Raw genomic sequence first — 26,516 nt, 5'->3', positions numbered from 1 at the left:
AGTCGAGTCTTGACACTATGATGTTTTAGTTTATAGTGCGGTAATCTGATGATTATTGCCTAGATAAATGAAAAGCTGTGAAAAATTTGCACTTTATACTTCTATTTGACTATGATATTTTTTTGTCCGAAATGTCATTTTAAGATGCATTTGCACAACTCATCTTGAGGTGGCACTGTTTGTGTATCTTTTGCATTGAATTTAAGCACCATTTTTGAAATTTGAAGCTTGTCCTTTGAAGGAGAACTTTAGTGCTGGCATTCAGCCCTCTGCCAAGGCTATGTAGTGTAGCCGAATAAGGTAAAACCCTCTTCTTCTTAGACTCGTTTTAGAACCATTTTAACCTATTTTAAATTATGCGGAAGAAAATTTTGCATTGGTTCTTTGTGTTTTTTCTCTATTTACTTGATAATTTTTCTGTTCTTGGGTTTCTATGTCATGGAATGCTATAGTAAAGACTTGGCTTATGTCAATGATGTATTAGACGAAGTTTTAATATTTCATTAGTTTTCTATAATGGTAATATTTTAAGTTTGACCTGTGGGTCTTGTTTGGGCATCATCTCTTGTGTTGCAATTAATTGGACGAGGAGTCTTTCGACTGAAATGATCACAATAGCCTATGAGTAAATCAGAAAATCTGCTCTGGAGTAAGCGCTATTTATTTATCACATGACAACAAGAATTTATTGATCTTGATCTGTACAATAATCTGATTTATTTAAACATCAAAGAGATCAGATATACTGTTGTAGAGAGTGCTTAAATGGATTTTTTTTTTTTTTTCCAATAACATGAAGTTGCTTGAACTTAGATTTAGTTTAGTATTGAAGTTATTTTGTAGAATATTTTGTCGAATATTCCGTCGATGAAGTCAGCTATGTCACCACCGACACTCATATCTGTTTCTGGATCAAATGGGTATGGCTTCAGCATTTCTGATGCTTCCAAAATCTTCTCAATTGGTATCTTTGGCTTTGACCTTTCCAAAGGCTTGATGGGTTTGAAGTACTTCCGTGGATCTGGGCAATAATCCTGAAACAGAAAAATATTTAACCATCAAATGATTCTTCAAAATTTAAATCCAATCTTCGTGTGAAAAATAGTTACCTGGTCAGCATGCATTTTCCTCACAAAGATTTTGAAAATTCTGAAATTCTTTGGTTTCAATAGCTCGTCTGATAGTCGGAGATAGGTCATTGCAGAGATCCTTAACTTTGGAGGCCCATTTCTATTTACACCGTTTGGTCTTGCATTCTTCAATATCTGGTTATATGCCTTCCTATCATATTGATTAAGGGCATTTTCACATGCTGCTTCAATGCCCTCTCTCCAAGCCGCACTTAGCACCTGAAATTTTTATGTAATGATGTAAGAATTCTAGTGCTTAAACGAAGTGTCTCATTCGTGCATAGTTTTTATTAGGAAACTAATTAAGGCTGGTACTTCTGTTTTTTTTTGCTTTTCCTCTAGTCCTGGGTTATTAGGCTATAATGAGAACATATTTAGTTTCATATTTGGTTTGACACTGATATATCTATAGGGACTGCAAGGATAACTGTAATGATTACTGGGATAAGTAGACACATAATGGCATAACCCTATTCCAGGGTGAGGATTGAAATGTTGTTTTCGGATTGGTTAAGAATAATCAACGTTGGCAGGAAGTACTGCTGCCTCTCAAACTTGTGATGTTTGACAAGCATACGGGGATCTCTTGAGCTACTCCATTACTGTCCCTGAAGCAAACGCAACCTTAAAAGTATCTTTTGTCTTCTAAACATATTATAATGATTTTACCTGCTGAACAAGTTCCTCGGGCGCACTCTTTGCATTCTCGCTTTGCTCAGAATTTCTCATCTCAACACAGGTGAAGTTCAAAATAGCTTCATGCCTTTTTAGCATTCGTGCAATTGTTCTATATCCATCTCGATCATTTAAATTGTAGTATCCTGCGGTTAGCTCTGCTGCATGATTGGGAACTCTATACCACCAGTGTATGCCGGAGACCTGTTTTCATTATTATTATTTTTAATTTTTTTAGGAGAAAAACAATAAGATGTGTCACACTATAAACATCAGCAATCAGATGTATATTCCAAGGGTGTGTACATATATGTCACTGCTAAATCATCTATTTACATATATATCCTAAAAAAAGGAAAATCCTATATAATATTATAACCCTTAAAAGTGCATTTTCTTACAAATGTACCCTTAGCTGGAGCTGGGAAATCATCCAAATTCATTTGGGAAAGTTGGTTTTTTATTAGAAAAAGCTTTTCAATGAAACACATTTTCCTGGATACAACAATTTGTGTAAGAAAATGAGTTGTTGAATTGTAAATCTTTTGACATTGCATGAATATATTTTTTGACAGAATTATTTAGAGTATGTTCGTAAATATCTGTATAATGTAATTCAACTTCTCAAATGATGCATACTTTTGCAGCAAGCTTCATTTTGCATCCCAAGAAAGCCTGATTAGCCTCATCAAGGATCTGATCTGCATGTTCTATTAACTTGTTGATAAAGTAGAGAATTCGGCCATCAACAAATTTTTGTTGTCATGTGTATCTCAGTTGAACTGATTAGTATTGCCTTTTCATTTCTATTCTAATTATAGAGCACTATATATATATATATATATCCATGACTAGGATCTTTCATCTACATTTTACTTGCTTTTTATCTTAACTGTAAAATTTTCCTGCGAGTACTGCTACCAGCCTAAATCTCAACAATCAGAAGTTTTTATTTTCTGCTTGGTTGGAGTGCATGAAATAGATAGAGATCCGACTTGATGGGTTTTCATTAGAATCTCACCTGATAGAAAGTATCTACTTTAAGTGGTTTAATGATATCACTTCATCAGCTTCTAGGTGTTGCAAAAGTAGAAGCTTTAAATTGCAACTTCTACTTTTAGAGCTTAGAAGCTCATTTTAGCTTCCGGTCGCAGCAAAAGCTCCAGAATTGTGATATTAAATATCCAGTTTCTGGAGTGGAGAAAATGGTTCAAAAGCTAGGCCAAACAAACAGCTTTCTCTTGGCTATAAATTTTCTCTCAGTAGACATTTGGATTGGGGATGGCCGCCTAAAGTATGATAAATGTCAAGCTAATTTGAATGTCTAAATTTTTTCATAATCTTGGATCTCAATAGAGAAATCTTACTTGGTGGATACAGAAAACTTACTTGGAACTCCCCAATGCCTGGGAAAACCCATCCTTGGTTCCAAGGATACGATGGATACCTCATCTCTCCTGCAGGGCCGAGTCCTACCTCTATATCCGTAATGAGACTGCCATCCAAGAAATCTGTCATGTTTTTTCTGAAGCTCTTCATGAAATTGCTGTAAAGCTGTCACAACAAATAAAAATACCATTATATACAGCCATAATATGTAATAAAATTCTAATCTACAGAAAAGGGAATGGAATTTTGCAGAACAGAGGGCTTGAACACTTTCTAGCCAATGCAATTTCACAAAATTTATAAGATAACTAAGAATCTGAAAATATTTAGAACTTGAGAAACTAAAGATCAAATTCATGGGTGAACAAACCTGCACAGCTGTTTGACCTTTGAAAATCGGCTGATTATCTACTTCCATGCTAAGGTACTCCTGATCCCTCGTCCCCTTTCTGTTTGTGTAGAAGATACCCGGGTCCTTTACCCCAATATCCCGAACCCATTGCGGTATGGGAATATCAACTTTATCTCCTATATTCCCTCCGCATTGATGGAACGACATAATGGCTTGCAACTTCAATCCTTCTTCCTTAACCATCTGAAACAGCTGCCTTGCACCCCATTCATATATTTTTGGACCTGTAGCTTCTATAATCCCCCACCAGACGTCGATCATCACACCATCGACTTTTGCTTCTCGCAGTTGCTTGAGCTGCTTCCTGAGTTCTTCTGGCTTCTCGAATCTGTTATTGGCTGTTATTACACCCAACTGTGCGAGGGATGAAGAGATTGTCAATAAAATTGAAACAAAAGGTGAGCAGTTTGGATCATTTTTGGTAATGTACATTAGAAAGAAGAAAATGACTTACTGGGAGCCTCACAAAGACTGGAACATAGTTGGCTAGCATCTTCTCTTTCTCTGTGAGCGGGGTTGGAACCTGCATCATTTGAGTGTGGAGGAAGAGTATTATTGCTTTCCTTACCATTGTGAGAGAATAGCTGAAGAATAGCAGAGTTTATTCTCAGATTTATCCTCTTGTGGAATTACATGGGTGCTTTTTTTTTTTTTTCTTGACATATCCTTATATGAAGTTGCTCTCGATTATTTCCTTTTTGACCTGAATATTAGCTAGCTTGAATGTATCTTTCTGGGCCTTTTCTTACTAACAAGAAGCGGCTGATTTTATTCCTGATTAATATACTGCAGAAACATTGCTTGTCATATAGCTATGTAATGACTTATTTAGCAGAATAATCATTTATCACACTGCTAGCTTTCCCTGCTACTTGAATACAATGTGTTGGACAATTCTATAACACTTGCAGAGCCCTCTTTTCAGCTAACAGAGGTTCACGCATGCATAATGCAGTGTTTCATGCATGGGTATTTAGTTGTGAAATGTCACATGAGGAAGAAAATTCTGCATGGACATCTTTCTTCTGTTTATTCTAGACGTTGTGGACGATAATCATATGAAAAATTGCTTGTTTCTTTCAATGCTAATGGCAGCATCTCATCCTATTTCTATGTTCATAGAAGTAAAATGATTTTCAAGTTGGCGAACAACAATGAGGGGCCTAAGGAGCACAAGATGTATGCGAATTTTCCCCATTATATCCCTTCATTACTGAAGAGGCTGTTTCTGTGACTCGAGCACACACATCAGGTACATTTTACAGAGTTTATTAGCAAAATATACAATCTTATGTAACAGTTTTTTCTTTTACTCTTTTTAAAGAAATTGAACTTTTTGTGAAAGATTAGAACAGAAAAAGTATAACTACCTTGAAATCCGATTGAGCCAAAGTATCAGCGGTCACCGCCTTTAATATTCCACTCTTTCTAGATGGAACACCCAATAGGAGACCTCTATTAATGTCTCCCTCAGTTATTGTTCTGAATAGAACCTCTCTCTTCTCTTGGATTTGAGCTTTTCTATAGAACTCTAGCCTTGGCAGGTAAGCTCTCTTCTCTACCACACCGAGTCTAAGCTGTGAAATAGTTAGCATTGTGATTGAATGATGGAACTCTTAAATGATTTTCAAAGAAGTTCTTGTTACTTCTTGATGCTTTTCATCTAAGATCTCTTCTCAATTTATACATCACGGTCATATGAGAATGGGTGGTTGGTGTCATTCTTTCGTGTAAACATCTGCTTGCCTTAAAGTGGCTGTTATCGGCAGAAAACGTTGCAGCAGAAAGGAACAAAAATTTACTTCCTTTTCGGAAATCGGAAGAACCGTGCAACTCTTTGTGCTTTATGTTAAAGTCTCTTGCCTTTCCCATCTCGTCGCATGCGCAATCTCCCATCTTTACAAGATTTTTATTTTTCATTGAATGAAGTATGATTTTCTTTGTTGTTACTCGAAGTTATTGTATTGTTCTTATTGCTTTTGCTACCTTTTTCTGCAACTGAATTGCTTTAGTTTGTTACTCATTTCTCTTTTGTTGTGGCTTGGCATGAGCTATGAGCTTGTTATGTTGAGTCATGTTACTAATTTTCAGAATCATATTCTTTTTTTTTTGTGGATACTTTGAATGCTCTAGATTTATGCATTTCTCTTTTGCTGTGGTCTGCGTTAGGTACTGTTGGTAGATAAGTTTTGAATTTAAAAAGTAAAAAAAAAAAAAATGATGTTATATCTTCGACTTTTGTTATAGTCGAAAACAGCGAATGTTAAGTGAAAAAAGTATAGTCTAAAATAGCAGTACTTTTTTGCTTTTTTTGTTTTTGAAATCATAGATAGGTCTACATTGAATAAAGCAGCAAGGCTATAGATGTATATATGTTTGGTTACTTGATTTCATTTTTTAATTTTCTTTCTGAGTAAGGGCGAGAGACAAAAACCTCTAACGTTTTTCAAACATTACATTTGTTTGATTGTTGAATTGTCTTATTATTATTAACACAAGCATGTATAAGCACAAATAAGCACCAACGCCCCCGATATCCCGATCCCCATCGCCACACGTCCACGGCCCCCGCTCGCCGCCGCCGAGGACATGGGCCCCGGGGCCGGCGCCGGCGCAGGCGCCGCGAGCGTGGCCTCGACCACGGATCGGGCCTTGGGCGGCGGCGCCGCGACGGGCCCCTTCTTGTGGTGTTCGCGGCTCGGCCCCGGCGCGGGCGCAGGAGCCTTGTGGTGGCGGCGCGGGCTCGGCGCTGGCGCGGGCGCCTTGTGGTGGCGGCGCGGGCTCGGCGCTGGCGCGGGCGCCTTGTTGCGGTGGTGCGTCGGCGGCGGCGCCGTGGGAGGCGTCGTCATCGGTGGCGGCGGAAAGGAGGAGGGAGAGGGAGGAGGAGGAGGAGGAGGAGGTGGTGGTGGTGGTGGTGGTGGTGGTGGTGGAGGAGGAGGAGGAGAGAGAGAGGAGAGAGGAGGCAACGTTGACGGCGAGCTTCATGAGGGGGCAGTGGCCCTGGACTCCGCATATGAAGTAGCGGGGCCGGGGCGGTCAGCGCGACGGTGTGGGCCCCCCGTGTAGTGGACAGCGGTTGACGGCCGAGCACGACTCGTATGCCGACTCCGACACCTCCAGCACGTCGTGGAACGGCTGGTACATGAACGCTGAAAGACGACGATCGACGTACGTCGATCGATCGCATGCATGCACCGACCAATGCGCATTAATAACATGAAGACGATCGACCGCGAATATATATTGCAGTATTAAGGGGAAAAAAAAACAACAAGTTTTAGACTTACTTATGGTGTCGCCGACGATGAATTTTTGGCTCTCGCCCCACGCCTTTGAGTTGCTCGTCATCGACCACGTTACGGTGTAATCGGTGGCCGTTGATACCTCAATGAGAGCTCCCATGAACACGACGCACATGATCAGCAATGGTTTCATCCTTGCCATGGAGAAATTGAAGAGACAAAGATAGAGAGAGAGAGAGAGAGAGAGAGAAGAGAAACGTATATATCGCTTTGAGCTAGCTAGGGGTGTTGTGTACGTGATGGCTAATTAAGAGCTTATATAGAGAGAGATTAGAAACCATTATAGAATATATAGTATAAAACCAAATTGGCCTGCTAAATGCTAATTAATTAAATTGAGGATAATAATAATATTGTTAATTAAGAATGTCGACGGCGTGATTTGGTTGACATTTTTACTATACACTTATTTAATTTGAGCTGATATCGAAACAGTCATGTGTTCATGCGTAAAACTACAATAGTTCCCTAAACAATCAGTCAATTTTTTTTAAAATTTTTTCAAAAGAGGACATAAAATACGGGAAAGATCTGCTTTCCTACGTGGAGACGTGCACAATATATATCTAGCAAACATTTCATTGCAAGGAGTGGTGTGCATGACATGTTTTATGCTATATATATGAGGCCTCCGTACTTTCGAAAGTATAGGAGCCTAGCTATATATATATATAAATATATATATATATATATATATATATATATATGTCTATTATAATTAAGGTGATCCTTTTATATTTTGCAAAATATTTAAAGGTTGACTCCAGTATATATATGAGAAATTATGAACATTTTTGTTATATTGGTTAATTGCTATCATTGTTATAAGATATCTAATTTTTGGCCTTGCAAGAGCTTTACCTCCATCATTAAAAATTAAGGAGAACAATTTTTGGGTATAGATATCACAAAAAACATGAAGTTTAGTCAGCATCTGTCAAATGGTGTTGGCAGTGAAAAATAATTACAGAAGTATACATTGATATTTAGAATTACAAAGAAAAATTAGCACTAATTTTATTTTAAGGGAATAAGTACGGTATTTATAACCAAAAGAATTTCATTTGAGCTGATCAATGATACTTTGCTACAACTTTTCCACCCTAATTAACCACCCAAATGCCTACGATGATACTATTGATGACCATATATCAGTGTAGTGACTCGATCCTTTCTCTATTAAAATTCAATTATTATTAAGTAATGCTTACATGTGGCTAATCACTTTGTTTGCAAACATATATATGCACTTATTACCACACTAACTTGCTCTGTACAGAATCTTCGTGGATTGTCCTAAGATTACTGTTAACGTACGATGATCAGAAGCATATGTATTGTAAACTAATTATCAAGCTAATAACAGAATTAAATCATCCAAGTAAAACTTGATTTTCTTTGTATTTTGAAATAAATTCACGTCTCACCATATATGCATCTTGAGCTAAGAGAGTATGATAAAAATTAAGAAGTGTATTAAATCCTATGTACCCCTTTAGTGCTTCTAGCGCATGTATAATTAAAGAGATAGTGGATGAGCACTACTTGAATCCGATCACAAATTCGACCCGATCCGTTCAACCGGGCCTATCCGGCCCCAAATTTTGCAGGCCAGATTGGGCCGGGCTCTAAAATAAGGCCCAAAAAAATCGATTTCTTTGGTTGATCAGGCCCGAAAAAGAATTTTTCGTAGGTGACTCGACGTGACCCAGCTCCACTATGTGGGACCAGAATCACACTAAAAAATTGTTTGATTTTTCAGAAAATATCTCAGAAATAATTTTATAAATTATTATTCATTATTTGATTCTAATGTGTTATAACTGGTGAGCAAAACAATCATAATAATAAAAATTTAAAAAAAACTTGTTACTGATATATTAAAATGACAATGCCAAACACAGCGTAAAGTACTACAAAGTATAAAGTATATACACATTGTGCATATGTGTAACTAGTTTTTTCTATTTCGCCAAACAGGGTGATGGAGAAGGGAGGGCCCAAAGAAGAGTTCGTGTACAGGGTGAGCACCGCCGAGGAATGGGAGGAGCTTCGGACGAGCGGGGCTACGATGGGCCGAGATCTCGATCGCAACACTCGCTGTATCCACCTCAGCAACCTTCACCAGGTTTTTTTTATATATATATATATATATAAATACTGTTATTTGTTTCTTAATCCCACTGTGATGCCCAAATTTCATGTTTTGATGATAAAAAGTTATAAATAAACCCAATTGAGCATCGCCCAGTTGGAAATAGGCGTAATTTTCGAGTGGATTTTTGATCTTTTGTGTTGCCGAGACTAGGATTGGTGTAAAGTTTGGATTTTGATGCAGGTGAGGATGGTTTTGAGGAACTTTTTTAGCGAAAGGAAGGACCTTTACCTGCTACAGATTGACGCTTCCAAGGTAATTAATTTAGTTAGGAGTTTTTCTTTTCGCAAGTTGAATGCTTGTAATTGAACGGTATTGGGATCATATACTCTTCTTTTAGACTATTTTTGGCTTAAATTTGATGTGAGTTTATCCGTTTGTGTATCTTTGGAGATTTGGGGAACTCTTTTTCAGTAGTTTTTACATTGTTGTAAGGGATCAGTTATTTACATTAAAAAACATGAGATTTCTAATAAAAGGATTGGGTAAAGACCCATATACCCAAAGATGATTAATTGTCCAAAGAAGAATAGCTTACTTGAATGGAGATTACAGTTACTCTGCATTTTATTATGTTAGCTCCAGGATTGATTGAACCCACTAATTATGACCAAATTTTTTTTAGGGATACTTTGGCGCTGTAATGCAAATTCGCTCACTGATAATCTTTACTGCAGCTGAGATCTGTTTCAGAATGACAGTTTACATATTGACTATGTTTTTGGAAGTGGGAGACTTTGAGAGTCAAGGATGGGGGTGATCGAGATAAAGTGTTCATAAACTATGATGTTTGATGAATCCTCAGGTTACCAACCCAACAAAACATGAGTGTTCGAGATTTAGAGTCTAATATATATAACTTGCAAAACAATTCCCAATGTTCTTTTCATCCTTTTATGATACCACTTTAGATTTTAGCTCAAACCATGCATGCATATGTCCAGGTTCAGTAAGAATCCTTAATTTTCTTACTATCAACATCTCACTTTGCCGAAGGGTATGATATCGGAGAGATTACATGCCGTTCCGATCTTTTAATTAATGATGGAACATATAATGCAGTGAATTATTTTCTGGTGTAATCTGACAGAAAACTGCCAGTTTGACAAGATAACAAGAATACATTTGATAGGCGTTTCTTCTGTTTGCATATCGAGGCAATTTGTAAATCGTCGACTACTTTATTCATGGCCTTCGAAGGTTCCAAAGTAAGGCTTTGCATTTGTAATTCTAAAATCCTTGCTTGATGCGAGTTTATGTCATCTCTTAATTGAAAATTAAGGAGGATTTGTTGACTTACTACTAATCGAGCAGAGATCAGATGTTAGTGTTGTTAATGAGAAATTGAAATATGAGTTTTTTTTTTTTTTTGGGTTGCCAGTCTTGAAGATAGTATATGTGCAATTTGTTTCTAACTGATAATTTATGCATGCTGCAAAATACCATGATTTGTTCAACCCTGAGAAATTCTAATGTTGACTTACTGCTAATCGAGCAGACATCAGATGTTAGTGTTGTTAATGAGAAATTGAAATATGAATTTTTTTTCTTTTTCTTTTTTTGGTTGCCAATCTTGAAGATACTATATGTGCAATTTGTTTTTAACTGGTAATTTATGCATGCTGCAATATACCATGATTTGTTCAACCCTAAGAAATTCTAGATGTTGATCATTTTGTTATTATCGGCCGGTTAGCAAGGTATTGCCTTTTTATATTTGGTTTGCGCTACTTAATGGTTCGTGTTTTTTATTTACTGTAATAATCGCTTCTACGAACTTAAAGATCATACTCTATTGCCAAACTTGCAGCTCGGGGAGGGATTAATTTACGAATCAGCCGATGCTTCAAATTATTTCCCGCATTTCTACGGCCCGGCTCGGAGTTTCGCTCCTCTTCCACTCGAGGCTGTGATCAAGGCAGAGAAATTGGATCTTGTAAACTCTGAATTCACTTGCAGTCTACTTGATCAAGAAAGAAGCTGATTCCACTATTGTAATAATATTTCATTGACTTTGATAAACAGCATTTTTGCTGATTGAATGGTACATAACACTGGTTTGTATAACATAATAACATTCTAGAATAAAAAAATTTGGCTTTTAAAGGCTATGAATCTGAGTTTCAACTTGGGCTAACATCATTGAATTTTGATACTACAAAAAAATTTAATCGCGAAATCAATTATATAAATTTGACAGTTTCATGATAACTGTTTTGGTGCACACATTACATGTTACTCCTAGGCAACATATAACAGTTTGAGATTACAGAAGGTGAGAAATGTTTATTCCTTGATAAATCTAATTAATTGGTTGAGAAATTGACTTGCCATTTCATCTTTATTAATCCTCAGGATAATTTATTCCATCATCATGGATATCAACAATGAGATATCCACAGGTGAAAAAACATCTATTGAATCATATTTATGGGAATTTTTAAAGCAAGTTAAATGTGATCTGATGGTTGGCACCTACCCTCATTCATGGGAATCTTTCATTCGCGGATTAATTAATACTCCCTTTGAGCTCACAAGCATTTCCAAATAGTTTGATCTTTTAGTAAATTATAAGAGCTGTTCGATTCATTTTCTCCTAAGATTATAGGCTAATGCTTTGATTTTACTTGATTCTTGTAAGGTTTTGATAGCGGTGATTTTATTGTTCGAAATCCGTATATCGCTTATGAGACAATTTATTTTATTATTTGAGAAAATAATATAGAGCATTATGTAATATACATTTTGGGATATTAGATCGTAATCCTAATCCATCCAATACGTTGTAATTAATGGTGCAATTAACTCTAAGTGAACACACTACGTCAAATAGTCACAAAGTAAGTAAATGGTCAAAATACCGTAATCAACGTACGTAATAGAAATAAATTTCTAGCAAGCATTTAAGCAATTTGGATTCTACCATTTCAAAACAATAGCCCTGAAAGTTATTGATTTTGAAATATCTTCAATAACCCATTACATGAATCGCCACATCTCTTATCAAAAGCCTTCGTGGTGTAGCACATTTATAGTTTGTTATTAATATGTAGTTCCAAGTGTAGAAGTTTGTTGTCATATAATTATTTTGTCTTTGTTTCAGTAAAAAATTATTACTGTATAAAGTAACAAGGTAATATTTTATTAACCACGATATGATAAAGTGCAAATAACGGGATGAAGAAATTCTATGGTTTGTAAAATTAATATTCCTTTAAACTTATGTCAACCTCTTTATCGTCGACTAAGTGGAGAATTTGAGCTTGACGCGTAATTGTCTACAGCGACAGCAGAGGACGAAGTGCTCTGCATTTTCACCGAAGTTTTTAATGCCTAGAATTTTATTCTTTTCTGCGTGCGGAATTTTTCTACACATGATGGTACGTAATCAACTCTCATTTGAAGGATTATATTAAAGTTAAGAGAAATGATTTGGTACTTTTTTTTTTAAAAAAAAAAATCTTAACCGTTGATTAATAGAGGGTAAAAATATATTTTTAATATTTAGCAGGTAAAAGAATTATTTTATTCAAGACTAGTTTGGTAATTAAATAATACAACATTAAAGAAACTTTTAATTGAGGTCCTAAATTTATGCATTAATTTGCACTAATTTAGAAAATTAATTGATTAACCAAATTTATACATTAATTAGGCATTAATTTAGGCATCTACTTTAAATGTTTTAGTGTTTCTAAAATTATGCATTAATTTAAATTATAGAAATTTTAGAAATTGTTCTATTTCTAAATACGATGAATTTAAAACTTAAATATTCAATATTTAAAATTTAAAAGTGAAATTTAAATTAGAGGAATTTTGTATTACTGTTTAAAAAAATTGTAATGTTGGTAAATATTTTAATTCAACCTATATAATATGTTTAAGAAACTTTTAAATTCCTATAGTTTAGACATTAATTTTGTATCACTTATTTAAAAAATTTTGAATGTAGGTTAAAAATTTTATAATTTAAATGTATTTAATATGTTAAAAAAATTTAGAATTGTTCAACTTTAGACATTAATTTTGTATGACTATTTAAAAACATTTGTAATGTTGGTAAATATTTAAATTTAACATATTTAGTACGTTTAACAAAATTATGAATTCATCGTAGTCATTAATTTTGTATACTAATTTTTAAAAATTAAATGTGGGCAAATATTTAAATTCAACATATTTAATATGTTTAAAAAAATTTAAGAGTTTTTCTAATTTAGATACTAATTCTTTATAACTATTTAAAAAATTTAATGTAGATAATTGTTTAGAAATATGGAGTAAGAGTATAATTCAAATTTATTTTTATAATAGAATTGTAAAGACAAAATTAATTCTAATTTTAGTAGTAAAAATTGATTTTTTTAAATAATAAGATCATGTATTGTAATTTAAAATATAAGCCGAAATCAAAATAAATTTAAAGTTTAGAACCTAAAAAGTATAGAGAAACCTTCAATAAATCTAAAATAATATAGTGTAATTTAAACTTATAATAAATAAATTTAGACTGTATAATTTAAATTCTAACCTTATAATAAATTTCTACCATAGAGTTTTACTAGAGTAAACAAAATTTATATTGAACAGATCTAGGATATTTGTATATTTTATCAATTTAATCAATCTAATTAAGTTGATTTATTAAATTGATTTTGGCTCCTACCTTTAAAATTTTTCAGTTTTTAGTTGATTTTTTTAAAATTTTGTTATTTTATCTTTCGGTTTATAATTAGTTTCTTAATTTTTATTATTCATTTTAATTAAATTAGTATGAATGATTTAAAAACTAGATTGATCCATTAGCCATCGCAAATTTCAACAAGTTATTACTATCAAAACTAAAAAAAATTAATATCCTACAATCTGATAAAATTTGAAAATTTTCAGATCGAACTAGAAAAAAATTAACTAACAAATTAAATCACAAAATAATCTAAATTTCATTCTTATTTTATTAAAAAAAGATTTAGAAAGCAATAGGTATGGAAAGAAATTTTAATGCATAGTTTCTGAAGATTAAACTCATTTGCAATATTAAACAAATAAACAAAGAGAAAAGAAAAATTAAAAGATTATATTGTCAAATAATTGGAAAATTTTATTTTATGAAATGCCAAATTATGAAAGGAAAGATAGAGAGAGAAAAAGGAAATAAAGAGAAAATAAAAATTTTGAAAATATATATAGTAGAGCTAAAATGACTAAATCACCTATGTATTAAAAGACAAAAATACTCTTTTTGAGGTACCTGGTAACTGATATCTCTCCCAAAGTGACTTGCTATTACAGGTCACAATTTTAAAAAAACTAAATCTGAGCCGTTGAATACGCGTGAATGAACGGTAACGAAAAAAAAAAAGTATAGAAGCATTACTCATATATATATATATATATATGTTATCTTGCAATTGTAGCATTCTATTGTAAAGACACCAAAATTAGAATTTTACTTTTGAACGAGTTTCATAGTTTGCTTGTGAATGAATCATCAAACATGAAGTGCAGCGCAGGGGTGTTCTGTATATTAATGAATTCAGTCAATAAATTAGATTATTATCTTTAAACGTCCAAAATAAGATCTCAGAATTATAGTGAATGAGATATGCTTCATTTATTTTTTTTATAAATAAATTTAGCTGAAAATATAAAACAGTTATTATTCAAAGTTAGAACCTTAGATGTCAACTATATATTTAATTAATTGTGGTTTATTGGTATATATGCTGGACGCTGCCATGCATGATATATACCAAAATACTAGTCTAGCAGTAATATACCAATTGCAGATCATGAGGTTGGAACTTCTAAGTCTCCATGTAAACAAAATAGTTTTTGCGTGTCTCTGACTTCAGGTTTGATATATTGAAAATTTTCTTTAAAAAAACTTAAGTATATTGCTTGATTTTTTATTATTATTATTATTTTTTTGACAGAGATGTGTTTGTTGACATGGATATTAGAAATTTCCTTGTTTGGACCATTTTAATCTTTCCATACCTTGTGATGTTGTTATTTGTTAAGAGCTGAGATTTCATTGTCGATATTATAAAACTGGGATACATTTTACTCAATTTTGTGACGTATAAGAAAAGCATATATGGACAATAAACTTCAAAGTGATTCTTAATTAACTCTATCAATTCTCCCTCAAAAAAAAAAAAAAAAAAAAAAANTGGTATAACGGCAACTTTTAAACTTTTCCAAACTTCACTTTTATCCATTTGTTCACTCCACACATAAACTTAGTTTGTGATCATCAAATTATAATGGATACCTCGCGGACTGATCGTGGCATCGTTTGCATATTTCCCGCTCCGTCCCTCCAAATTTTTCAATGCCCGATGGCGATCCTCGCTCCGTCCGTCCAAGTTTTTCAATGCCCGCTGGCGATCGCCATCCACGTCGACTCGAACAAGTCCACCTATGCTTGAACTTTTCGAGAAAAATATATATAAATATGTACATGTTGATATGCAAATCCTTTTTAGACCATTATTTGCTTATGTTACCTTACACACTACTTATTCCTTCGCTTGCCAAGGAAGGCGTCGGCAAAACCCCAAAGTACCCCCCAAAAAAAAAAAAAAAAAAAAAAAAAAAAAATCTATCGGCCTTAATCCAATGGCAAAAAATCTAAAAGTACCAATGACTTGGTACTTTTAAAAGCATAGGAATTCTATTATATATATTAGATTTTTTTTTTCTATTTTATTCTTCAAAAACCGTTCATAAGAAAAAAGTTTTTGTTTTCCTAAAAAAATCTGGAAAACGAAAATAAAAATTTTCCGTGAAATATGGAATAACTTTTCAAAAAAAAATATTTTTTTCGCAAACCAAACACATGGAAAAAAAATTTTCATCTTGGAAAATTTTTTTAGGGTATTTTCCAAAGAACCAAGTAGGCCCTTAGGACCTTAGGTATCAACTATCAGGACCTAAGCTATTTGCGCTAATGACAATCAGTAATTCTATTAAGTTGTATGTTATTATAGGCAAATCGAATATAACTGTTTCGGAACCAAATTATTGGGTTGTATCTTTACAAGTTTGTAAATCCAACTTTTTTTAGATTCTAGAATAAGCTATTCATGATCAATAATAATTTGTATATTAGAAATATTTTCTTTTGTGATTGTGGGATAAGATTTCGATTTTACTTCAATTGCAAGGCCTTGATAGTGGCGATTTGTTAGAAGATCACGTCACCAAAGAGGATTTATTTTATTCTTTGAGAAAGTAATTTAGATAAGCAGTAGGTAATTTACATTTGGATATATTTGGTCATAATCCTAATCCATTATATATTATAAATTTTTTGAATGAGGGAAAAAACTGTATTGACTACATAAGATGTGTTATCATTAAGGTTAAAACTTTCTAAAAAATAAAATAAAAAGAAGAAAGAGAGGGTGCTTCTCCAAATTATACTTTATAAGCAAGCAAGAAATTTTTTTTTTTAGAGAGAGAAAGGTAGGCTTGCTACCTGCTTCGTTCATAGTGAATATGAACTGAGTAACAGAAGTGAAGCAATTGACCCCGAGAATCATAAAAGTTCCAAACAAGAGCTGCCTAAAAAAAAAAAAAAAGCAAGCAAGAAATTAATGTAAAGTATTTACATTTGAGGCTATATATTTATAGGAGTTTTCCCTTATAAAAGGAGTTCAAAATCATAAAAAATGATCAGCACAAGAGTATTCAGTATGGGAAAAAAAAAGGAAAAAAGAGAGGGAAAAAAAATTATCAGACTTTATGTTGTTCTCCGAAAGCTTTTTAAAACAAAAAATAAGAAAAAAGAAAAAAATTAATTGTGACCTCATTTTGCCAAATAACGTGTTGAAAAGGTCGAAAGTAGAGGATTGAATATATATTTGATCAAAGCAATTTTTTAGCGTAAACATATATAGGTGCTCTACAAATATAAAATAATAACTAGCTAGTTAAGTATTTATTGGATTGAAACCTCAGTTTTTAATTCACTCGTGTTCCACTGGTACAAATTTACAATGATTTTTTCACATCTTTAACTAATTCTATGGGCTCGATAAAATCTACTTTTATCTTTTTAACAATTAGTGTGATCAAACCGAGCGTCCTTAGAGCAAGTGGTAAAGGGATTGGTGATTAGTACTCGAGGTTCTAAGTTCGAATTCTAGTTGATTCATATTTTCAGCTAAAGCTTTATTTCTAATAAAATGAACGAATCGTAGCGTGCTATCTATCTCTCTCAAAAAAAAAAAAAAAAAACAAAACAATTAATGTGATCAACGATTTGTAGAAATTACAGGCTCTGTTAGACGTAGACAGTATTTCTCATTAATTATTAGGACTGGTCCAAAGTGTCCCGTGATGCAACTAACGGGTTAATTCACTAGTGTTAGGTGCAATGTATTGTATTTGTTGGGTGCCGAACGTTCCGATCCTTGACCGCGGTCAATAATTCTCCTCGAGAAGATCGTTGGGATGTGAGACGGTTGCGGATTATGACTCTCGAAATATGCGCCCACAGAGGATCAAGCGATTAGGCTATGAGGATCGAATCACGCGGTTCGAAAACCTCCGCAGTAAATTCGCTTCGGCAGGATGAGCCGAATGGAGAGGGGGAGTCTAGAATTCGACTAAGAAACGAGCCGATGGCCAAACAACTTGTGATCCGATCGCAGGAAGAGCCAGAAGATGACTTTCTATTGAATAGCAAAAGGAAAAAGTACGCAAGTAGGGGAGTGATGCCCGTAGGGCAGCAAGACTTCAAGTATTACGCGTGAGAAGAAAAATATTTATTTTTATTCGGAATAAATTATTACAAGCTCAAAATATAGATTTCTACTTTAGGAAAAATAAAATTAGATTTTTAAGAAAATAATATCTTTTACTATATTAATTAAAAATCACCTATAATTAAGGAAAATTTTATTTCAAAGTCATCTATAATTATAATTAGGGAATCAATACTAATAACTATTATTACTCTATATTTTTATTAATTAGGAAATAAAATTAATATATTATTATTTACTTTTATTGTACCAATTAATATAATTAATATAATTTACGCGTGAGAATGAAAAAATTTAAGAAGGCAAAAAATTAATATCTTTTACTATATTATTAAAAATCACCTATAAAGAAAGTGTAACGACCCAGCCACTAGCAACAATACCCGTTGGGCCAACCACCGGCCCAAGATGCTTAAGCGTAGTTATTATCTAGCTGTGTAGGCTCATATAAACTGATTGGAATTAGTATCCCATCCGATGTGGGACCATTACCAGGCGATGTGAGATTCTAGAGGTGATAGATAGACCATTACCAGGCGATGTGAGATTCTAGCCACCGGCCCAAAATGCTTCAGCCTATTATTATTACTAGTGTCTAAGTCTCTTTAGAAAGACAATGACAACCCCATTCTCATCCGATATGGGACTATTAGGGTGTCACAGACTTTCTCCCGTTAAGGCCCTGACGTCCTCGCAGTCCAATCACACACAGCCCAAGATCACCAGCGATGTGAGACTCGTCTTGAACCAGCCCACTAGCAACAATAACTCGTTGGGCCCAACCACCAGCCCAAAGCTTAAGCCCAGTATTATTACTAGTGTCTAAGTCTCTTATAAACCCAATGCAACACCCATTCCCATCCGATGTGGGATTATTGGTGTCACAGACTCCCCCGTTAAGTCTGACGTCCTCGTCAGTCCAATCACACACACAAGCCCAAGATCACGGCGATGTGAGATCGTGTCTCGCTAGCCTGTCATCCAGACCTGGCTCAGCCGAGATTCGCTACACATGTCCAGCTGGTGAACGGCTCTGGATACAAATGTAACGACCCAGCCACTAGCAACAATAACTCGTTGGCCCAACAAACGGCCAAAATGCTTAAGTCTAGTTAAGAGTTTAGCCCTATTATATCTCCATATATAGGACTATCTAGGGTCTCACAATCTCCCCTCCTTTAAGCCCTGACGTCCTCGTCAGGCTCAGACTCACAAGTATCAGGCGATGTGAGACTTATCTCGCTAGCGCCGTCACACAGTATCAGGTATGTGAACTTATCTCCGCTAGCCCGTCATCCAGAGCCCTGACTCAGCCGAGAACTCATCTCACACTTCCGGCTGGTAATTAGCTCTGATACCATCTGTGACTCCTCAACTTTCCAGCAGGGTCACCCATCCTAAGACTACTCCGTCCTAAGCACGCTTAAGCTCTCTTAACCTCTTGGTCTCGCCACCACCCAAAATGCTTAAGCGGGTTATTATTACTAGTGTCTAAGTCTCTTATAAACCAATGACATATCCCACTTCCCACTCCGATGTGGATTTGGGTGTCAGCAGAAAGAAATTTTATATCAAAGTCACCTATAATTATATTGAGATATTTGAGAAATTCACGGATATTACATTGCGAAAGAATTGGCGGTGCGGTGTATTACGCGTGAGAAGGAAAATATTATCTTTATTTGGGAATAAATTATTACTATGTTAATTATTTGAAATGATTGGTTGAAAAATTACTCAGACATAAAAAATTTAGTAAAAAAGATAGACATTTTCAATGCGAGGTAATATTGTGACAAAAAAGTAACAGATACTTTTATTTTCAATCATTAGATAAGATCTAATGGCAAAAACTCAATATCTTTACTATATTATTAAAATCACGCTATAATGAAAGGATTGTATTCAAAGTCACCTATAATTATGTTGAGATATTGATAATTATTGAATATTACGTTCGAAAGAATTGCGAGTGCGGATATTACACGTGAGAAAGGAAAATATTTATCTTTATTTGAGAATAAATTATTACAAGCTCAAATATAGATTTTCTACTTTAGGAAAAATAAAAATTAGATTTTAAAAAAATAATATCTTTTACTATTTTATTAAAATTCACCTATAATTAAGGGATTTATTTTAAAGTCACCTATAATTATAATTAGGGAATCATACTAATAACTATTATTACTCTATATTTTTATTAATTAGGAAATAAAATTAATATTTATTATTAAACTTTTATTATACCAAATTAAATATAATTAATATAATTTACGCGTGAGAAGGGAAATATTTAAGAGGTAAAAATTAATATCCTTTTACTATATTATTAAAAATCACCTATAAAGAAGGGAAGTTTTATATCAAAGTCACCTATAATTATGTTGAGATATTTGAGATTCATGGATATTACGTTGCGAAAGAATTGGCGGGGTAATATGTAACGCCCCGACTTCCCAGGGGGTCACCCATCCTAGGACTACTCCCATCCTAGCACGCTTAACTCTCTTAACTCTTGGGTCTAGCCACCACCCAAATGCTTAAGCCGCCGTTAAGAGTTTAGCGCCTATTATGGGGTCTCAACAATCTCTCCTTCTTTAAGCCTCGTCCTCGTCAGGCTCAGATCACAAATACCAGGCGATGTGAGACTCATCTCGCATAGCGTCCGCATCCACCATGACTCAGCCGAGACTCATCTCCACACTTCCGGCTCGGTAATTGGCTTGATACCATCCTGTAACGCCCCAAACTTCAGGGGTCACCCGCATCCTAGAACTTACTTCGCCGTCCAGCGACGCTTAACTCTCTTAACCTCATGGGTCTAGCCACCACTCAAAATACTTAAGCCGGCGTTAAGGAGTTTAGCCCTTATTCTATCTTATATATAGGATTATCTGCCGTAGGTCTGCACATATTGTCACAAATAAGAGTAACAGATACTTTTTATTTCAACAATATTAGATAAATCTAATGAACAAAAATTAAGTATCTTTCTACTCTATACTTTATTAAAAATCACCATAAATGAAAGTATTTTAATTCAAAGTCATCTTATAATTATGTTTGAGATAGTTGGATAATTCACGCAGATATTACGGTTGGACAAGAGAATTCCGGCTGATGCGTATATTACGCGCTGAGAAGAAAAATATTCGAGAAACGGACGTAGATAACTTTTATGTGTTCTCCGAAAGCTTTTATTAAAACAAAAAATCAAGAAAAAAAAAAAAAATTAATTGTGACCATCATTTGCCAAATACGTGTGAAAGGTCAAAGTAGACGATTAAATATTGATCAAAGCAATTTTAAGCGTAAACATATATTAGGTCTCTACAAAATATAAAATAATAACTAAGTTAAGTATTTATTTATTGGATTGAAACCTCAGTTTTTAAATTCACGTCGTGTTCCATCTGTACAAATTTACACATGATTTTTCACATCTGTTAACTAATTCTATGGAGCTCGATAAAACCTACTTTTATCTTTTAACCAATGTTAGTGATTCAAACGAGGTTCTTAGAGCAAGGTGGTAAAGGGATTGGTTGAGTGGGTACTCGAGGTCTAAATTTCCAATTCTAAGTGATTTCATATTTTCAGCTAAATTTATTTCTAAATAAATAACGAATCGTTAGCGTGCATCTATTCTCTCCAAAAAAAAAAAAAAAACAAAAAACAATTAATGTGATCAACGATTTGTAGAAATTACAGGCTCTGTTAGACGTAGACAGTATTTCTCATTAATTATTAGGACTCGGTCCAAAGTGTCCCGTGATGCAACTAACGGGTTAATTCACTAGTGTTAGATGCAATGAATTGTATTTGTTGGGTGCCGAACGTCCCGATCCTTGACCCGGTCAATAATTCTCCTCGACAAGATTGTTGGGATGCAAGACTGCTGCGGATTATGACCCTCGAAATATGCGCCCACAGAGGATCAAGCGATTAAGCCGATGATGGATCGAATCAGCGGGGTTCGAAAACTTCCGCAGTAAATTCGCTTCGGCAGGATGAGCCGAATGGAGAGGGGGAGCCCAGAATTCGACTAAGAAACGAGCCGAGTGGCCAAACAACTTGTGATCCGATCGGCAGGAAGAGCCGAAGATGACTTTCTATTGAATAGCAAAAGGAAAAAGTACGCAAGTAGGGGAGTGATGCCCGTAGGGCAGACAGACTCCAAGTATTACGCGTGAGAAGAAAAATATTTATTTTTATTCGGGAATAAATTATTACAAGCTCAAATATAGATTTTCTACTTTAGAAAAAATAAAATTAGATTTTTAAGAAAATAATATCTTTTACTATATTATTAAAAATCACCTATAAAGAAAGGGATTTTATATCAAAGTCACCTATAATTATATTGAGATATTTGAGAAATTCACGGATATTGCGTTACGAAAGAATTGACGGGTGCGGTTATTACGCGTGAGAAGGAAAATATTTATCTTTATTTGGGAATAAATTATTACCTAGTTAATTATTTGAAATGATTGGTTGAAAATTACTAGACATAAAAATATTATTAAAAAAGATAGACATTTTTCCTAACGTGGCTTTCTATATGCTTGCCACGTGTTATCATATCTATTCTATTTAATATATTATTAAATTCAAATGGTAGGTGGATTAATGAGATATTTGAGAAATTCAAGGATATTACGTTGCGAAAGAATTGGCGGGTGCGAATATTACGCACGAGAAGGAAAATATTTGAGAAACGCGTAGATAGAAAATATGATATAAATGCGAGGGTAATATTGTCACAAAAAGTAACAGATACTTTTATTTTCAATCATTAGATAAGATCTAATGGCAAAAAATCAATATCTTTTACTATATTATTAAAAATCACCTATAATGAAAGTGATTTTATTTCAAAGTCACCTATAATTATAATTATGTTGAGATATTTGATAAATTCACGGATATTACGTTGCGAAAGAATTGGCGAGTGCGGATATTACACGTGAGAAGGAAAATATTTATCTTTATTTGGGAATAAATTATTACAAGCTCAAATATAGATTTTCTACTTTAGGAAAAATAAAATTAAATTTTTAAGACAATAGTATCTTTTATTATTTTATTAAAAATCATCTATAATTAAGGGGATTTTATTTCAAAGTCACCTATAATTATAATTAAGGAATCAATACTAATAACTATTATTACTCTATATTTTTATTAATTAGGAAATAAAATTAATATATTATTATTAACTTTTATTATACCAATTAAATATAATTAATATAATTTACGAGTGAGAAGGAAAATATTTAAGAAGGCAAAAAATTAATATCTTTTACTATATTATTAAAAATCACCTATAAAGAAGGGAATTTTATATCAAAGTCACCTATAATTATGTTGAGATATTTGAGAAATTCATGGATATTACGTTGCAAAAGAATTGGCGGGTGCGGTTATTACGCGTGAGAAGAAAAATATTTATCTTTATTTGGGAATAAATTATTACTTAGTTAATTATTTGAAATGATTGGTTGAAAATTATTGGACATAAAAATATTAGTAAAAAAGATAGACATTTTTCCTAACGTGACTTTCTATATGCTTGCCACGTGTTATCATATCTATTCTATTTACTATTTAGTATATTATTAAATTCAAATGGTAGGTGGATTAATGAGATATTTGAGAAATTCACGGATATTACGTTGCGAAAGAATTGGCGGGGGCGGATATTACGCGTGAGAAGGAAAATATTTGAGAAACGCGTAGATAGACTTTATGTTGTTCTCCGAAAGCTTTTTAAAACAAAATATAAGAAAAAAAAAAAATTAATTGTGACCTCATTTTGCCAAATAACGTGTTGAAAAGGTCGAAAGTAGAGGATTAAATATTTGATCAAAGCAATTTTTTAGCGTAAACATATATAGGTGCTCTACAAATATAAAATAATAACTAGCTAGTTAAGTATTTATTGGATTGAAACCTCAGTTTTTAATTCACTCGTGTTCCACTGGTACAAATTTACAATGATTTTTTCACATCTTTAACTAATTCTATGGGCTCGATAAAACCTACTTTTATCTTTTTAACAATTAGTGTGATCAAACCGAGCATCCTTAGAGCAAATGGTAAAGGGATTGATGATTGGTATTCGAGGTTCTAAGTTCGAATTCTAGTTGATTCATATTTTCAGCTTAAATTTATTTTTAAATAAAATGAACGAATCGTAGCGTGCTATCTATCTCTCTCAAAAAAAAAAAACAAAACAAAAATAATTAATGTGATCAACGATTTGTAGAAATTACAGGCTCTGTTAGACGTAGACAGTATTTCTCATTAATTATTAGGACTCGGTCCAAAGTGTCCCGTGATGCAACTAACGGGTTAATTCACTAGTGTTAGGTGCAATGTATTGTATTGTATGGAAAAATTAAGGTTTCTCCGTTTCCTTTCTAATCAAATCCTTAATCAACAAGATAAGTAACACAAAAAAAAAAAGACTTAAGTTCAGAGGCTCAACTTGATAGATGTTCACCACATTAATAATAAATATTAGCCGACACAACTATACGTTGTAATTAATTACACTGACCAAGGCACTATATATGTTCCCTCGTCTATTGCATGCTTATTGCTATATATATATACGCACTTGTTGGTGCATGTGTCCAAGAACAATTAAAACACGAGCTCCTACAACTAATTAATAGCATTGCTCTTGATTTGTTTAGTTACTTGAGATCAATAGAGACCTAACATGGCCTCTCAGGCTCCGGTTCTGATGCTTCTCTTGCTGATCTCCTCGTCCTCCTTGCTTCCTCTAGCTTTCTCTTCTCTCACAGGCCTCGCCCAGATCAGAAGTTCCGCAAAATTCCGCGCCCCATCCTGGAAACAAATAAAAGAAGCTGTATCATTTCTAAATGATTTTGTCGGCCTATTAACAAACCTGCTGTCGCCGCGGCAGCCGCAGCCAAGTAATATCCCGCAGCTGGGCCGAATCTCGAGCACCTCCAATGCCTTGACCCGGCTGAACGTGCCTTTCTACACAGTCGATGTGGGGATCGGCAGCCCACCGCAGCCCACCACGCTGCTGCTCGATGTCGCCCTCGACTTCGTCTGGACCCAATGCCGGACTTGCACCCTCTGCTTCAAGCAGCCCTCCCCGAATTTCGACCCCAGCAAGTCGAAGACCTACAGCAAGATCCCCTGCAAGGACAACCTCTGCCAGCAGGCCCCGTCTCCCTCCTGCTCCGCCGACTGCCTCTACGACGTTGAGTACGATACCGACTTATGGACACCGGGCGTAATGGCAACGGAGACGTTCGCCTTGGGCTCCGCCAGCTTCCCAAACCTCGCCTTCGGATGCGGGACTAACAACAGCGGCTTCGACGGCATCGCCTCTGGTGTTATGGGGCTCGGCAGGGGGAGCTTGTCGCTCACGTCGCAATTGAAGGTCAGTAAGTTCTCCCACTGCTTCGTCTCCTATTACAATAACACCAGCGTCGTCAGCAGCCCCTTCATGATCGGCGATTCGAGCAGCCTCAGCCCCTCTGCTCTGTCCACCCCCTTCGTCAGGAATCCTGCCATGTACCCCTTCAGTTCCTTCTATTACCTCAGCTTGACCGCCGTAACTGTCGGCACGATGCTGGTTCCGATGCCGAGCACGGTGACCCAAGTGAATTACACGGACAGCACCGGAGGGCTCTTCATCGATGCCACGACTCCGCTCACTTACCTGGACGACCCGGCCTACAAGGCGGTGAGGCAAGCCTTTGTCTCCCAAATAAAGCTGCCGCTGAAGGCGGCTCCCGAAGGGTTCGACCTGTGCTTTGCGTTGTCGCCGAACGTCGAGAGCGTGGAGGTGCCGGATGTCGTGTTCCACTTCCAAGGCGCTGACATGGAGCTCCCGCCGAAGAACGTCTTCATTGCGGATCCTGCCGAGGGCCTTCTGTGCCTGATGATGGGCAACTCCACCGGAATATCAGTGCTCGGCAACTTTCAATTGCAGAACATGCATGTGCTCTACGATTTGGGCAAACAAGCACTGTCGTTCGAGCCGGCTCAGTGCTCCATGAGCTATAAGACGCATGCATGGCCTTTGTCGTACGTTCTCTTGTGTGTGTGTGTGCGCGCGTGTTTTACCTTCGTGAATGCATGGAGTGCTTAATTATATTATACGTATCTGCATGGTTAAGTTGAAACACGTACGTGCACGCGCGTACGTATGCTCTATTTGTTATGTGTGATGCTTTTTTAGTACTTTTGTTCCAGTATAAGTACAGATGTACGAATAAGCAGAAAAATACTGCATGTGTTTAATTATATAAAAAAATTTAAAAAACAAAAATCGTGAGTACAATTAGTAGTACATTGAATGATTTGTCTTAGCATCTTTTTTTTCCTTTGATGTGCCGGATAATTAACATTTACACCGAAAAAAATTTACCGAATAAAACAATATTAGTCGGTACAATATTGTTAATTTGTACCATAATATGTAATTAGTGCATTGAAGACCTTTTACTTCTGCTATATATCAATAAATCTTGATACAAATTAATAAACTAATCGTGAAATTAATACCCTAATCTTGTCGAAGTAGATTCGGAGAGATAGAGTCAAATGTGGCGGAGATAGCTAAGTAGCAGGGAATCGGGCTGTCGAGGAGATCGGGTCCGGAGTTTGCCCGATTAGGGC

General features: G+C 34.9%; 4 protein-coding genes across 4 annotated transcripts; 2 read left to right on the top strand and 2 right to left on the bottom strand.

The window, feature by feature from the left end:
- LOC109714836 (beta-amylase-like) lies at positions 816-4,214 on the bottom strand. The gene is made up of 6 exons (XM_020239545.1): positions 4,061-4,214; positions 3,565-3,960; positions 3,195-3,359; positions 1,800-2,009; positions 1,110-1,349; positions 816-1,034 (listed from the first exon to the last, which is right to left on the bottom strand). Exons 1-6 carry the CDS (start codon positions 4,175-4,177, stop codon positions 816-818), a joined length of 1,347 nt encoding a protein of 448 aa, XP_020095134.1. The 5' UTR covers positions 4,178-4,214.
- Positions 6,044-6,473, bottom strand: LOC109714980 (early nodulin-20-like). The gene has a single exon (XM_020239750.1). It carries the CDS (start codon positions 6,453-6,455, stop codon positions 6,096-6,098), a length of 360 nt encoding a protein of 119 aa, XP_020095339.1. The 5' UTR covers positions 6,456-6,473; the 3' UTR covers positions 6,044-6,095.
- On the top strand, positions 8,800-11,169 carry LOC109715003. Its single transcript, XM_020239779.1, has 3 exons — positions 8,800-9,036; positions 9,247-9,318; positions 10,874-11,169. The coding sequence occupies exons 1-3, from the start codon at positions 8,893-8,895 to the stop codon at positions 11,045-11,047; spliced, it is 390 nt and encodes a 129-aa protein (XP_020095368.1). The 5' UTR covers positions 8,800-8,892; the 3' UTR covers positions 11,048-11,169.
- LOC109715029 (aspartic proteinase nepenthesin-1-like) lies at positions 24,483-26,151 on the top strand. Its single transcript, XM_020239814.1, has one exon. The coding sequence runs from the start codon at positions 24,577-24,579 to the stop codon at positions 25,984-25,986; it is 1,410 nt and encodes a 469-aa protein (XP_020095403.1). The 5' UTR covers positions 24,483-24,576; the 3' UTR covers positions 25,987-26,151.

This window comes from Ananas comosus, linkage group 9 (genome assembly GCF_001540865.1).
Source record: "Ananas comosus cultivar F153 linkage group 9, ASM154086v1, whole genome shotgun sequence".
Lineage (NCBI taxonomy): Eukaryota > Viridiplantae > Streptophyta > Magnoliopsida > Poales > Bromeliaceae > Ananas > Ananas comosus.
This window is presented reverse-complemented; position numbering and strand designations above follow the sequence as displayed.

Coding starts and splice junctions, on each gene's coding strand:
- LOC109714836 (XM_020239545.1), bottom strand. CDS start 4,177: ATGGTAAGGAAAGCAATAATACTCTTCCTCCACACTCAAATGATGCAG. Junction 3,961..4,060: donor CAGTCTTTGTGAGGCTCCCA/GTAAGTCATTTT, acceptor TCCCTCGCACAG/TTGGGTGTAATAACAGCCAA. Junction 1,350..1,799: donor CCGAGGAACTTGTTCAGCAG/GTAAAATCATTA, acceptor TAAAAATTTCAG/GTGCTAAGTGCGGCTTGGAG.
- LOC109714980 (XM_020239750.1), bottom strand. CDS start 6,455: ATGACGACGCCTCCCACGGCGCCGCCGCCGACGCACCACCGCAACAAG.
- LOC109715003 (XM_020239779.1), top strand. CDS start 8,893: ATGGAGAAGGGAGGGCCCAAAGAAGAGTTCGTGTACAGGGTGAGCACC. Junction 9,037..9,246: donor ACCTCAGCAACCTTCACCAG/GTTTTTTTTATA, acceptor ATTTTGATGCAG/GTGAGGATGGTTTTGAGGAA. Junction 9,319..10,873: donor TACAGATTGACGCTTCCAAG/GTAATTAATTTA, acceptor CCAAACTTGCAG/CTCGGGGAGGGATTAATTTA.
- LOC109715029 (XM_020239814.1), top strand. CDS start 24,577: ATGGCCTCTCAGGCTCCGGTTCTGATGCTTCTCTTGCTGATCTCCTCG.